The sequence below is a fragment of the Lates calcarifer genome, linkage group LG6, assembly GCF_001640805.2.
Source record: "Lates calcarifer isolate ASB-BC8 linkage group LG6, TLL_Latcal_v3, whole genome shotgun sequence".
NCBI lineage: Eukaryota > Metazoa > Chordata > Actinopteri > Centropomidae > Lates > Lates calcarifer.
The window spans coordinates 13,508,501-13,523,879 of NC_066838.1; the positions used below are offsets into that span (position 1 = coordinate 13,508,501).

Here is a 15,379-nt window from a genome sequence, read left to right on the forward strand (position 1 = left end):
TCTTAAAGGAATTTTGAGAAAAGCGTTCCAGCTTTCAACTTTAGTGCTGTGTGCTGGTTCTGGAAGCTGCTCATTTTTGTGATGTAAAAGCCTTATACTGTGAGCATTCCCCAAGTAATGATATTACAATTTGGACAAAGATGTGTGGCTGTCTTACCCAACTCCTCAGCCTTGTCGATGTGTTCTGGACAGAGGAGGAACAAATGCTTCATAGACTGGAAGGATCCACTGGCTGCCGAGCAGGGGAAGTGGTAAAACCGTGAGCAGCCCTCAGCATGGCATCGAATGGTTGCACCCAGCCTTTTGCAGTATTCGCAAAGCTGAAACAAACCAGTGGTAACAGGTAAGATTTTGTGAAGGACATCTCTGTTAATCTTTATATTCTTACCAAATATGATCTAATCTGAGACTATGCACAGCGCACTTACCCGCTGTGTCCCTGAGATGACGGCCTTATCCACATTCTCCAGCTCCTCATTCTCCATCCGCTTTACTCCTTCCGACCACACCGCACACCAATGATGAACCCAACAACCCCCTGTTGATTATAAAGGCCAATATCAGTAAAATTTCTCATCAAACTTCAACTCTACATTTGTGCACTGTATTTCTGGTAAATGGAGGATATATGATGAGTAATTTGTAGAAATTACAATGTTTTGTTTACTGGTATGTATAGTATAATGTTTTGAGTTCAACCTGAGTCATCAAAGAGTGCCGCCAGACAGGGGGAGTCAGAAAATCCAATGGAAGACAGGTCATCATTCCCCGGTTGTGGCAGTGGAGAAGCTGATGGCTTGAGGGTAGGCCTCTCAGAAAATGGCCCAAAGTGTCTCAGTTCCCGCTGACCATGCAGGCTCCGCTCCACACAGTTACAAAGCACACAGGCTCTAACTTTCTCTCTGTATAATGAAAAACAAAATTATTCAAAACATGAGCTCAGATTCAGTTTTTAGAGTTGCCAACAATGATTTATCTTTGGACAGAGCACCACAGCCTTTATAATCTGAATAAAGAACTTACACAGGTGTGCCAGGCGAGGCTGCGGTAGCAGCAGACAAGTCCTCAGCATCAGGGAGCGCTTTTGACTCCTCCTCAGAGCAGACAGGCTGCTTTGCAGGGGCATTGTCATCAGCTAGAAAATAAGATAGAACATTTTTGAGGAAAAATTTAAAAAAATATCTTACTTTAGAGTAAAGAATGCACAAAACAGCAGGAATAAATGGATTTCACCAAACCCATATTGACTTATCTGCCCTGGGAAAATAAAAATATTCTGATTCATTCTGCTCTATTGTCATCAGTGCAAATAAATAATCTTTCCAAATATCTAGTGTGGGGAAATTAAAAATCCATTTTTGTTTTCAATTGTGTACATTTCTCATACAGAGCAACTGCATTCTGTGATATTATTCATGTTCATGCAGAATAGTGTACAACCATACAACCATGGGACACAGGAAAAAGTTTAAAATGCAATACAATACCTGTTGGTTCAGAGTCATTCTCTTCGCAGTTTGATTTCTGCTCGTCCATCCCCTGTACTGATTTTGACCTCCTTGACAGAGATCTGCAATATAAAAACATCAACTTGCAAATATTAATCAGAAGAGGAAAAGTTTAATAAAATTACTCACAGAATACAAACAATCTGTGAGCATTTTATCTGATAATTGGCTGATGGCAACGCCATTAACATCTGGTCTGTTATAACTGTGTAATGAATGAAGATAACAAATCTGACAATGATATGAAAAAAATTGCTCAATACATAAGAATTGCATTTACTCACATAAAAAATGCTATGCTGCGTGCAAGTAACCACTTACTAAATTCGAAAACAGCATTGTTCATTAGCCAACACATGTTTATCATTAGAAAAAAAATAGGTCCTAAAATGCATCTTCCTTTGCCATATTACATACTAACCTCCCTTTCCATCCAAAAGCAGTTTAGACAGATCAACCGACAACCAACAATGCAACTAATGAAAAATGTCTCTTATGTCCTCACTTTCGCTGATTTCCGTGTGTTAATCTGACTAACGTTCGCACTAATGCAATCGAGCTTTCTCGCAAACTCGTGAAAATAGCTCCACTGTTACAGCAGACCGATCAATCGGAAACCGCTTTAACAATTCAAGTTAATATTTACCAAGCAATGCATAATCCAAATCGGTGAATCCGCGATGGGAAAAAGCATAAAATGTTAAAACTAAAATGGTGTTTTCCCTAAATAAAACAACCATAAATCGGGATACACAAAGAAAACACAACTTCCGTATGTAGAACTTCCTGTTGCAGCGGGGCTCCTTTCGTGCAGAACCTTTGTCGCTCGCTTCATAGTTCCGCTATGAGATTAACGCTATTAATAAAAATACTGTAAAACAAACAACGCAGGGCTGGACAGGCTCGACATTTTTTTTATTCGCCCTGCTAATAATGGGAAGTCATATCAGATTAAGTTTGTTTTTTTTTTCTTTGAAAAACGCCGATCGACCTCGATTCCCAAGGTATATTTAACTCATGGCTCATAGCAACCTCACCAGTATGTTAATGTGATCGTGAACGTCCAAATGTTAGAAAACAGACAACCGAGAAACGATGCGATGCTGTTTTAACTGATCTAATGGTATCACAAGACAATAGAAGTGATTGTGTTATTGAAATATAGATCCAGCTTAGGAGTCTCACTGTGTTTCCTCGGTTTCAAAACAAAAATTGTGCCATCATACTTAGAATCATCCTGTGAGCAAACGTTATCACACACACGTATTTCGAAATGTTCCCTATTTATTCTCACTGAGGCAGCTGGAAACAGGTCACTGTCCGATGACGGGTGCGCTTTGTGAGATGTTTTCAATACATAGGAGTAGAATTCATCACAAATACATTCATAACCTAAGTATGTAATGAATTATAACACTAAACCAATACCAGTGTACATGCATCTTTGTCAAAATTAGTTAGGGGTGCTTTGAATGTCTGTCCAGTCCTTCACGTTATAGACAAAGCTCACAAAATAAAATAAAGAACACACCTGTACAATTAACCTGATCTACACAACATGTGCGATTACAAAAAAACGTGTTAAGTGAATGGCACCAAAAGGTGATAACGGCTAAATGCAACTGAGATGGACAAACTGAATTTCTGCCTGAAACGTTAACGTTACATCTCCGTAATAAGCGTATTCGGTGGCAGCAACGCTGAGAACATACTCTCCAATCGACAACAAACTAACGTCTAATTAAAGTCCAACAGAAACTAACTGATGTTATATCACAATTAATGGTTGTACTAAATGGGCTTTGTCTCTAAAATGAAGTTGGAAATATGCAGAGCAAAGTGATGACATGATTGCTAAGTTAACGTCTTAACACCCTGGCTAGCTGAGTTAACGTTAAAAGTGTTAACGTTTACAAATTAACTTTGACGGGGAACATGGTCTTATTTTGTAATGTTAGCAGTCGAAAGTTGTCTGCAACGAGACGGTAAAAGCCACTGAGATGTTTTATAGTTGAATAATTGCAGCGCTAAGCACTATTTCTTAATGTAAACACCGACTTCAAAGGGTTGGTTCTGTCCAGCAAATAGCCCTGTCCATATTCCAAGCGACAGATTGATACGAAAAAGCTAACAACTGCCAACAGTGACGTAGCAGCAAAGTGTCCCGAAGAGGTAAAACTATATGAAATACATTCAATTACATGCACGGCAACATATACATGACAAAATGTCAAACGGCTACTCTGTGGATCATACCTTGAACACAGCCATAATAAAACATATTTCAACCTGAAGTTAGCATTCAGGTTACATAGCTAGTTCTCCAGCAAGTAGACCATCCCATCTGGTCGCGGCTAACAGCTAAATGACTCCGATAGCAGGGCTAACATTACCCGGTCTAAGGTCAGGGTTGGTGTGTCTTTAGGTATGACTGTTGCAAGAAGTTAAGAGGACAAAATTTAAAAAGCTCACCTCACAAAAACAATATCGTCTCCTCATACATCAGCAAAATCCAAACAGCCACACAGCTTCCCAAAATGCTGATGGTCGCTTCATTTTATGTACCGGACTAACGCTGCGGCTAGCCGGCTGGAGGGAGAGTGGGGGAAGTGCACGTCGGCGGAAGGCAGATCTGTGCGGTGGTGCTAGCTAACTCCTTAACTACAAGGATAATGCTATGGTTAGCTAGCTAACCAGCAACTTCAGCTTTGTGTCGAGTGGTCACACACTGCCGGGGAACTACTAAGTACCGAGACAAGCCTTCAACCAGTCCCGAAAAGGTTCCCCAGCTTCATGCAGTGAATCCAAACACTATCTGCCTAGCTCCTTGCTTGTGGATGTAGCTTGGAGGCTAACAAGCTAACATTAGCTAGCCTTCTGCTCTGTTCTGGAATCTCGCTCGCGAGGTCGTTAAAGCTGATGCAAGTTTACACAAAATAGTGCGTCCGGAAATTGCAGACCAAAACTTTGTTGACACGCAACTACATGTATTTTTTCTTAGAGTTTCAGTCGACTGCAGACACTCGTCTACCTAAATTTGCAGCTCAACTTTGCATGGGTACCCTTGTATGGGTCACTAGCATCTCTTCACTTCGCTAAACTGCGTTGCGTCTGCACACGGCTGTTCCGCCAAGTGGCTAGCTGCTGCTAGCAGTGCTAGCTAATAACAACTACGTCAAAAATTAATTCATGCAAACGAACGGGCAACAATCGTGTCTTATCACTGAAACCGGTAAAGTGTGTGGACAGTTCGAGTCCAGCAATGAATAACTTTGTGCGAGGTGGATCATTTAGCACACAGAACAAGCTTTTCATCTGTGGAGCGCGGGCCACTGAAATATGGTGGATATTAGATATTAGGTCATTAGATTTTCGGATCCAGGGAAGCCATTTTTCATTAGATTGCTATGATTGTGAGTCCAAAGCAGCTATGACATGCCTGTGGATAAATGCATGTTGATTCGTGTTTCGATTAATGATCAGCGGCGATTTAATTGAGTTCGATCAGGTTCATATTTCGTGGTGCAGATTCATTTCGTAATTAACATAAACGTGTACTGAAGATTCGATCGTGGTTGGTAATTCCTCATTCCGCCTCTGTCTCTGTACGGCTATACATTGCGCATTTGGCTGGAGTAACTGAGAACAACTGGAAGTGTAATCGTCGATAACTTAAATTCTCCATAAGCTGAACCTCAGTGAACCTCGACCAGCAGGTTCACTGATACTGATCGAAATAAGCCAGCTCTCGTAATGTTGCTAATTTCGACATGTTTTAACGGCTGAATATTTGTACATTGTTTTGCCATGTTTCTCATGCATATGCCCTACTTGTAAGGACATGTTGATGAATAATCAAATTAAAATAAATCTACTAACGCTAAATAATGTATATCGTGTAGAAAACATGTTCAGCCATCCAGCAGACACGCAGGCTACACTTCACAACACTGACAGTTAATTATGGGGGATACAGGGTGGATGATCTTTCCAATTTTTTAAATTATTAATAATTTGTTCATGTAATGGAAGATCAAATCTGATCTCCAGCTTTAACAGAAGCAATGTAACCACGGGTGAACATAACACAGCTCCTGTGGGGGTAGAATTGGGTTGTTGGCCTTCATTTGTTTGCCTTATCACTGTGAGAAAATGACAGTGGCATGGGTGAAGTGGGAATGATAGGTTCAAGTTCAAGAAAGCTGCTCTGAGAACTGCTCAGTTTCTTAACTATTAGTTTTGAGAGGGACTAGGCCACCACTGATCAACATACTGTAATATTGTTTTAAAAACCTGGTAAACCCAACAAATTCATTGTCACACAGATAAGGACAGAAGCTCCTCTCAGGATTGCATGTTTTTGAAGCTTTCATTTATTTATTTTTCATGAAGTGGGGCACAGCCCAAAAGGAATATATCATTTATTTCGTTCTGTTGACTATGAAGCTGCACAATCAGTTCTTGCAAATCCTTTTTATGTGAGTGTGGTTCCTCTCAAATCGAGGCAACTCCCTCTTTATGCCACACTGTGAACCAAAGGCCTGAGGCAGTACATGCAGAGCGGCTTGGTTTTCAATGGAATGATCCTGTGAACATACATAAAAATAGGTTGGGTAACAGTCTGTCCCATTGTGAGAAGGTCACAGGTTTAATCCACATCAGCTAATGTATATCTCCTGTCATGGCCTAGAGCAAAACACTGAACTGTTACAGGTAAGTAGCTTACTTAGGCTATAACTCAACACTTATGAGTAACTGTAGAGAGGAGCATCTGCCAAATGTCTTGAATGTGAAGGTAAAGTTAGTGACTTCACACCGATGCCTAACTGCTCATCTGAAATATAATGTGTGCTCTTCCGTAGGCTATGAGCAAACACCTGCTGCGGGGGGTGGGGGGGTGGGATGGGGGGTGGATTATCTGCAGTTGGTCCTGAACTGTGAAATTTCTGTGGTTATGCATATATGCACCTCAGGGCTCAGATGAGACCTCTGGAGAGAAAAATGTTCCAAGAATTCTCATCAACAGCCTAAATCCAGCTGGTATTATAAAGCTCAATGCTGTTAAATAAAGAACCATCTTAAGAGACAAGCTACAACTGATATACACTCTGAGAATGTAGTTCACATCATGGTGGTGAAAGGACCAAAGATTCTCTTCATGGGTTCATGAGCTATTTGCATGTATAACACCTAAAGTAATCAACTGCAGTTACAAATGAAACCAGATGTAAAAACCATGCTTTTTAAAGGGCTTATAAAATCATACATTTTTGACTTAGCAATACTCTTAAAATGGTTACTAGAACTGCAGAATAAAAGAGGTTTCATATCAAGTTAAGTCATATGTTTTTTGATGGTTACTAGAGTATGGACAATAAATAATTAGTTGGAAAATCAACCTATATTCTGAATGATGTACCTTTCTCTTAAAGTGCATCATTAAATATTAAGAAAGAGTTATGTCATTACTGGTCAAGCCTGATGACACTGGTCTGTATTTTACAAACAAACAAAATATTTGTTCGGGTGATGTGTGAGTTTCTCTGTGCTTGAACGTGGGGTGTGCAGGTTTTCATTTTGAAAACAGGTTATTACTGCTCCCCCTGACAGGATTAGTTAACTCCCCATTCAGCTTTAGCAAGATTGGATTAGATTTTGGGGGGCTGAAACTGTTTGCAAGACAGTAACTGATTGGCTGACGGATGTAAATAGAGGGTGGTATTAGGGCACAGGGCCTCTCCCATTGGCCAGTCAATAGAGCGGGTGCTTTCCCATCTGCCTCCTGCATCTCAAGGATAATCCCCTAGAATACCTCCACAGATGTTTACAACAGAACATAAACCAGAAGAAGAGAATGCAATGTGCAACGTCTTACAGTCAAGTAACTTAAAGATCACTAGAAAGAACCCTATAGGTATAGGATGTAGTTTGTTTTCTGTTTTAAGTCCATGGTTTTGACAATATAGTATGGCGTGCTCCAATCAGATATTTGCTCCACTGTCAGAACTGTTTAATGGATTTCTTAAAAAAAATTATAAATGAATACTGATCATTGTAGATAAACAGTTATATTACAAACAATAGAAATCAAATAATCATTATGTGTATGGACAAATTTAGGAAATGATATGGAATAAAATTCACAGGAATTGTATCAGTTTCTCCACAAGGGGGTGTATAACCCTGGATTTCTTGTCTTGTCAAAAGTTATAGTATAGACTAGTACAAGTATGGAGCAGAAATATTGCCCTACACCACCAACAGCTATGATACTTGTGACCTTAATTGACCAGTAGACACTAATGAAACTGTCCTTTGTAAGATTATGAGAAACCTGATAACTCCCTTGAAGTAGCTGTGTGATAAAGTCTGTGCCTGTGATAAAAGTCAAGGTGGTGGCACAGTGTGGGGAATATTAAGTATGTCTGGGCTTTTTATTAACCAGTCAGGTTCTCAGACTGGGTTTCCAGAGGGAGTGGACACTGCTGTGCAAACAATGGTCAACTACAAGCCTTGGGAATGATCTTTTACATGGCAAAGCAACTCATTTTCCTAAACAAGTAAAAGGTAAATCAGCTTAACAAACAGAATTTATTCCAGATCTGAAGAAAACACAGTGTGTTGCTTAATAAAATGACATTTTAATTTGTTTTATGACATGAAAACACGTGAGGACATACAGTACGTGTAGTGGAATTATGATAAAATGAAAGATTTATATATTATGATTCAGAAAGTACAAAAATAAAGATTCTATTGTTGTGGGAAAATTCATTCCAATCCCCTTAGAATAATATATATATATATATTTTACATATATAACTGAAATAATTAAAAAGAAATAACTTGATGTACAAATAGACTATGATACAGTCATTTTGGTATTACCATTTTTACATCATCCTTCTCAGATAGTCTGTATCTATACATATGTATTAGCATATATATCATTATGATAGATTATAATACAAACAACAAGCAAGCCATTCCAATGCTTTTAATTTATTGAAGAAAAGAACAGGAAGTGTTAGTGTAAATGTATCAAAATTGCAGTGTGACATGTATTAAGTCTATAATTGTAGGCTTTTAAGGATGAAATGAGTTGGAGTCTAAAAAGACACATCCAAAACTGTACAGTAGTCTAGCATACCAGTGCACATCCGATGTCTTACTGTGCGAGGAGCACCTCTCTTTAATTTCCATTCTCAGAGGTTCACTCATATTGTTTTGTTTGTTCAGAATACCATTATTCACATATATACCTGTTTTGTCCTGTGTGGCCAAAGTGCTACAATAAAATGGAGTCTTAGTGCAAGCTGTTTGACCATCAGTCATCTGCTGTTCTTTTGTTGCTTCCCCCCAGAGCAGCTGGTTGAAAGAGGACAGGAGTCGCAGAGGTAAAAATGCCCAGTGTGCGAGTCTGTGGTGCTCCACCAGTGCATAGCTGGATGCAAGCACTCCATCAACAAACAAAGTTCCTGTTTCTGTCAAGGGCGCGTACACTCCCATACTCTCTTCTACCGAGACTGAGATGATTCGAGATGGACGCACGGGACCCTCTGCTGCATGGATGAGAACACAGTCTCCTGCTTTGGCTCTGCTTGCAAACTGAGCCTGGTACTCGCTGCTGTCGGATCTGCAATGGGGGGCTAAAAAGACCAAGTGATGCGGAGTGAGGGCCAATCTATGGCCGTCTTCTGTCTCCAGAGACAGAAAAGTAGACCAGCTTTCTTGGTCCCGGTGCAGAAACAAGATGACTTGGCTAAACACAACTTGGCCTGTCCCAGACAGGGCCATGACTCTGTCCCCAGGAGCCAGCAATGACAGGCTCTTCTGCCCCCCTCCAGCTACAGTCACCCGGGCCCAGCCTGGGAAACATCCACCTTTTTCCACTGCAACAGAGTGATCTGCAGGAAGGTCAGCAGAAAAAGCCAAGATGACTAAACGCAGATTATGTTCCTTTTTTGTCTTAAAAGTCCTGATACATCATACAGTGATGTGATGGCATTTGACACAGTAACTAGGATGACCTTCTATGAAAGCTCCCTCTTTAGACTTACCAGCTTTTACCGAGCAGTGGATATGATATTTGGACTCGTAGTGGACCCAGTCAAAGCCAGCCTCCACGGCCAGCTGGGCGAGGAGACCATACTTCTCCGTTTCTCTGTCGTCAGTGGTTATATCCACGGCCCGGCCTTCGTAGTGGAGAGAGCCAGGAGGATGGTGACCGTCCTCATCCCAGGCCTCTGTCACACGTAGGTGTACACCTGGCCACTGGTTCATCACTGCGATAGCCAACCTGTTCAAACAGTCCTTGCATCGCTAGAACAGAATGAGGCAGAGGAAGGGTTTTCAGTTGGGAACAGTGGTACCTAATGAATATGAAAAACAAGAAACAACAGTGCAGAAATGTACAAAAAGATAAAAGTCTGAGATAATTTAGGAAGGATGACTCCGTTTCATACAGTTACTTGTATACGGACAACATGACAAATATCCTGCCCAGTACTTATCCTGGTCAGTTTTGAACCAAATTTAAGGGATCTTCATCAAATATGTCTGTTTATGTCAACCATTAATGTTTAAAATATTGTGCACAGTTGTCATCCTGTAACTGGTTACAACTTGGTAAAATACTCAGATTATTTACACCAAGAGTTTGAAAAAAATCTAAATATATATTCTCTTCTCACTTTTTTTTTAAATCAAAGACTAATGTGAAAAACATTTGGGTAGCAATTAAACTAGTAATTTATATTAAATATGTTGTTTTCCTTTTTTTTAAAAACTTATTAAAAAGTGTGTGTGTGGGGGGGGTATTCAATGAGGTATTTGAAAAGACTATTAGGTAGATTCAGTAATGGATTTTGGTAAAACTGAACCCTAGTTTTGTGATAAAACTAAAAGTCACAGTCTTTTCCTTTTCATTATAATTCCATTAGTCCATTATTTTAATACCTTTTAAATGTATTGTTGTAGCCTGTAGAGGACAGAGAGTAGAGTTGAGTTCATTCTCAAGGATAAAGATACTGTACTGTGTGCATTATACAGTGAGGTTTTTTGTTGGTTATTTTTGCTTTAGAGCTTAAAAATAAGATAGAATAAAGAAAAGGGTTTATCTAAGGGCAGTAATTCTATTTTCAGTCACTCAGTCTGCAGCATGTGCAATGTATAGTGAAAGGTATGTCTCAGCCGAACTCAAGTAGAAGCGACAGACACTTGTAATCATTTATTAACAGGGGGAATGGCACCTAGGAAGGCAAAAAGTTTGTACAGTATGTGACTCTACACCTCAGCACACGGGTGGGGGTGATCTCAGTATTTCAGCACTGTCTCTGGCTCCCAGGTTATGATTGTTTGTCTGCTGGCATTATCGCACAATACCTCCTCTGCTCTGCTAAAGTCCATCTCAACCTTGCTCAAACAATTAGAGTGCGAGAACAAAGCTACTGTAGCCAGTTTGGCGCATTCTTTGGCCTTTTCGACAGGGTGACAGAATAATCAAGGCCATTCTCTGCCTTTCCATTTTGTTCCAGGCATGAGTTTTCTCGCTTTCACCCCTGAGACACTTGATCAGAAATGCACACAGTGACTTTTGACTCTCCCGTGGGCCGTAATATTACAGACTGTGTCAGCATTGTCACAAAATAGAAGGCCAAAAACGGATGACATTAGCATCCGAAATGATACAGTCATCATCATCATCTCCTGAGCGCGTATTCACTTGTGACTTGTGATGTGGCAGGTCTTGTGGCCTATAATTGATTGAATAAAGCTTATCTTGCGGCGGAATAGAAAAAAAAAAGAGGGTTGGGAGAAGGAGTGATGAGAGTGTGAGAGGGAGAGACAGAGAGAGAAAAAGTTGGGTGAGAAGAAAGCAGTGCAGCGGAGAGCTGAGGTTGGGACTACAGACAAGAGGGCAGAGGGGAAGAATGTATGGGCATGGACTTGGGAATGTGACAGCGAGAGTGAGAAAGCGAGAGAGACAGAAAACAAACTGGGTACATTTTCCTCGCAATGCCATTGAGGAGAGGCGTTTCATTGTCAGAACTACAATAGTCGCTTTTCCGACGGTGCCATTACTTCAGCAGGCGGGAATTTTGTATAGGCGACCCCCTCCGAGTCTCCAAATGATGCACAAAGAGACTCTTTCACATCTGGGCAAAAGAGGGGCACATGCACACATACACACACTCAGACTGGGCATCAGAAGGGCACACATATACAACCGATTTCCATCACAAAAAAAATCACTCGGGGGAGGGGAAGGAACACAGATTCATATCCTAAACAATCACAGAAAGCCGCAAGAGAATCCAGAGAGGGGCAGCATCCAAAACAGAGCGGCATCAGAGTGTCAAGAAACCCCGTGGCATTCAAAATGTTTTGACCCAAAGTTGTTCATCTCCCTGCCTGGATCATAAATCCTCTTGGCCACCAACTGTCTTCTCTAGGAACGATCTTTAAATTTGGATACCTATACCTGGGTAAACACTCAGGAATTCAAGTTTAAGTGCCATGTCTGGATATTTCTCCTAGGTAGGCACACTGAGAACCTGCCATAGGAATAGTTTTATTTCCAATAACAAAGACTTTGATTAAAGATTAAAAGGAAGTGTTCCTGAAGGAGAACTCAGTCTCTTAAGGGGTAGTGTTGAATTACATCCTGATCTTCTTATCTCAAGAAAAGGGAGGGGAAGTTTGGTTAAAACTTACACACTCGGTGTTGAACTTTTGTTTGCACGTTAAGAGTCTGGCAAGGGCAGGCAGCAAAGAGTACAGCAAACAATGAATGAGGTTATGTGTTTTGTTTTGAAAGGTGCCACGCTGCATTTGCAAGGTAGGTCTTTCCCTTCATGTGAATGTGGGTTAATGGATCATCCAGAAGAGGGATTGTCTAGAAAAGGTTCAAGACAGAGTGAAGTCAGTCTGTAGCTAAACATCTCCACTGTTTGGCCAGTTATTGAACTTACCAGACAACAGTCACCACGTATCACTGGGTTAAATGGAAAGGAGTGATCCAGTGAATCACCCCATTCAACACAATCCTTCAAATCTGGGACAATTATACTTGATTAACAATAACACAACAGTCTCACCTTGGTCATGAAGCGGTCCGCATTGGTGTTCTCCTCATCTTTGAAGACAATGTCTGGGTTATAGTTGCACACGAGTTCGTTGAAGCGCTCAGAGTTGCGGGTGATCTTGCCCTCTGCTCTCCCGCTGGCCCCGAGGTTGTTTTCTGAGAAGTTGGGGAAAAACTGCTTGTAGTGCATGGCTGTGAGTTTCCTGGGCCTGGGGCGGATGCCGTACCCGGGGCCTGGTCCGCATCCCTGCACCAGCCATATGCAGGTCCAGGCAGCAAGCAGGCAGGGCTGCACCAGGCGGGCCCAACGAGACTGCTTCATTGGGGAGGGTTGGGGCTCCCGGGAGTCAGCGGCTCACAGTGCCTACAGTGATAGCCCGGTTCCAGGTGTTTGATAGCATGTGAATGAGGATCAAATCTCGGTCCATTCCAAATCATGGAGTATTAGTGATATTTTTTTTAAATCACAAAAACATACTAAATGTTGGAAAATGCTGGTACTTCTTTTTACTGTATTCACTCTTTGATCAGAAAAGGAGCTTAGAAGTACAAAGGCAGATGTTCTGACTCTTAAGTTTACTGTTCTGATGATTGACCTGAGAAAAAGCTACAGCCCATGAAGAATCTAACTGTCTGAAATCTTGAGTTTCAACTATTCGAAATAAGAGGACACTACAGCTCTGTGAGGTTTCTGTCCAAAGGTTTCTCCAAGTATCAGCTGCTTCTAAGTCTCTTGTGAACTGAAAGTCATCTTCAAACGTCCTTCGGAGGTACCTGTCTTGAAGCAGCAGGTGTTTTGTTTTTTTCTCTCTCTCTCTAAGGGCTTCTGCTCACTTACCGCTTCTTTCTCCAGGCAGTTTTCCCCTGACGAAACACTCACACACGCAAACACACACACACACGCAAACACACACACACATACACACACTCAAAGCGACGCACGCCTAAAGCCCGACTGCTCCCTGACTCCCTGCAATTCCTACGGACGCTCCTGCGGCGCTCTCATCCTCTTTGTCCATTCAGAAACGTCTCCGTTGACTACTGGGGTGGGTTTTTTTTTTCTTCCTCCTTCTCTCTTTCGTCCACCGTCTTCTGTCGCGTTTCAACGCTCCTGGCCACCTTGCGCCAGCCATTGGGTCTTATTAGCGTCCGGACAAGATTGCCCTCCCTTCCTCTGCGCGCTCCCACTGCCACAGCACACGCCTCCAATTCAATCTTACAAAGGACATATGATTAGCCTACTTATGTTAACACAATGACACCACCTCCACCACCACCTCCACCTCATCAAGGAAAAATAAAATTTCTCCACAGAAAACTGTCAAGTTAAATCAGTGCAGTTTAATTGAGCTCAACCTACATTTCCTAAAACTTTAAAGAAATTATAGTTAAGCTAATTAAATATCAACTTTATGTGACATGTTTAGAGCATGTACAATATATTTACAGTTGGAAAAACAAACTCTCATGACAATTTAATATCTTTGAACCAACATGCCCTTGCTTCTGTTTGCTCATCCCACCCATTGGGGTGGTTGGGTCAACTGTAATGGCTCAGTGCATGAGTTATTAATAGACAGAGTTGAAGGTGAGGGTCCAAGAGGGAGCGAAGTGTCCAGCCTTGACACCCCCTGACTGTGACTTACAGTGCTGCCTTCCTGTGCTTGGGGAGAACACCCTGCCCCCCCCACCCCCCACCTCCGAACCTCGTGCACCCAAGACCTCTCTCCTCTGGAAACACCGGCGGGCCACATCAACATATTATTTTTATCTATCTCAGAACAATAGCTGGGAGAGTCATAAAGTGTGTCAGATAATGCCAAAGAGGGAGAAGAAAAAGAAAGGATTCAGTGTGTCTCAGAGGTCTGACATCTGCAATCACATATGGTAGCTTAAATTAATGACAGATTAAAGGTCAAAGTGTGTCACCATCCTATCTCCAGCTTCCTGGAACACTTGAGGACTCAATGCATCATGGCAAGTTCCTTCACAGTGACTTTGTTTCAAAGAATCTTTAGCCCACTCTCAACTGAGTACTTTCTGGAGGTTTTATGTCAGAGCATATTTTGATGGTCTGCATGCTAAAGCTGCTTCCAAGCCAAGTCACTGTTAAGACACACTCTTAACGTCACACATAAAAACTCTTATCTAAATTCTTATCTAAAAAGCACCTGTGAATTTGTAATAGTGTGCCTGATCCAAACAGCTCATAAAATGCTGCCTTTGCGCAAGGATAGTAGTAGGTCACTGAGCTCCCCAGTGACCATGGAAAGGCAACCTTGTTAGGGAAGTTTCCAGAAGATCCCAGGATGTTGTAGGGAGGGGTGGCAAGGCGAAGCCGCATCTTCCTGTCCTCATGATAAACATGGAAGAGGGCTCGAGTCTGGCCCAAGCAACGCAGATGAGAGATATCAGGCCTCATGACAAATGCAGGGAATGACTCAATCAAAAGAAGCAACAAACACTTTAATATCTACAACCGCCGTTTCTTTTCAAAGCCATACAAGAAAGGAGATTTCCATCTGACATGAAAGGGAAAGGAAGGAAGCAAACATCTGTGAGTTGGAGATGGAAATAAAGTCATTATTATTAGTTTTTATTTTGGTGCCCTCATCCCCCCTGCCTACTCCCCCTGCCTCCTTCTGGCTCTTAGCATTTTACTCCCCCATTTCAGGATGGGAGTACATGGCTGGGTGAATGGTTTGGTTTCCTGCAAAGCCACAGCACAGAAAATGAGATCTTTCCTGCCCGGGGTTAGACAACCCTACTTTGTTCTTTCCAAATG

At 41.6% G+C, this 15,379-nt stretch overlaps 2 protein-coding genes across 5 annotated transcripts in view; both read right to left on the reverse strand.

Annotated features, from left to right (window-relative positions):
* The window catches only part of kmt2d (lysine (K)-specific methyltransferase 2D), a 31,285-nt gene extending 25,856 nt beyond the window's left edge, over positions 1–5,429 (reverse strand). For 3 of the 4 annotated variants that reach the window (XM_018665953.2, XM_018665955.2, XM_018665950.2), the window contains exons 1-6: positions 3,981–5,429; positions 1,488–1,570; positions 1,024–1,135; positions 700–902; positions 429–538; positions 158–320 (exon numbers count right to left, since the gene is read on the reverse strand). In XM_018665953.2, the coding sequence (XP_018521469.1) occupies positions 158–320; positions 429–538; positions 700–902; positions 1,024–1,135; positions 1,488–1,536 (637 nt within the window). In that variant the 5' untranslated portion in view covers positions 1,537–1,570; positions 3,981–5,429. Of the gene's footprint in view, positions 1–157; positions 321–428; positions 539–699; positions 903–1,023; positions 1,136–1,487; positions 1,571–2,154; positions 2,764–3,980 lie in introns of those variants that run through there. The other variant, XM_018665951.2, reaches the window with a different exon arrangement.
* Positions 5,430–8,129: 2,700 nt separating this feature from the next.
* Positions 8,130–13,796, reverse strand: dhh (desert hedgehog signaling molecule). The gene is made up of 3 exons (XM_018666192.2): positions 12,608–13,796; positions 9,569–9,830; positions 8,130–9,415 (listed from the first exon to the last, which is right to left on the reverse strand). Exons 1-3 carry the CDS (start codon positions 12,914–12,916, stop codon positions 8,595–8,597), a joined length of 1,392 nt encoding a protein of 463 aa, XP_018521708.1. The 5' UTR covers positions 12,917–13,796; the 3' UTR covers positions 8,130–8,594.
* Between the last annotated feature and the right edge of the window lie 1,583 nt (positions 13,797–15,379).

Coding starts and splice junctions, on each gene's coding strand:
- dhh (XM_018666192.2), bottom strand. CDS start 12,916: ATGAAGCAGTCTCGTTGGGCCCGCCTGGTGCAGCCCTGCCTGCTTGCT. Junction 9,831..12,607: donor CGGACCGCTTCATGACCAAG/GTGAGACTGTTG, acceptor ATTCTGTTCTAG/CGATGCAAGGACTGTTTGAA. Junction 9,416..9,568: donor CCACTGCTCGGTAAAAGCTG/GTAAGTCTAAAG, acceptor ACCTTCCTGCAG/ATCACTCTGTTGCAGTGGAA.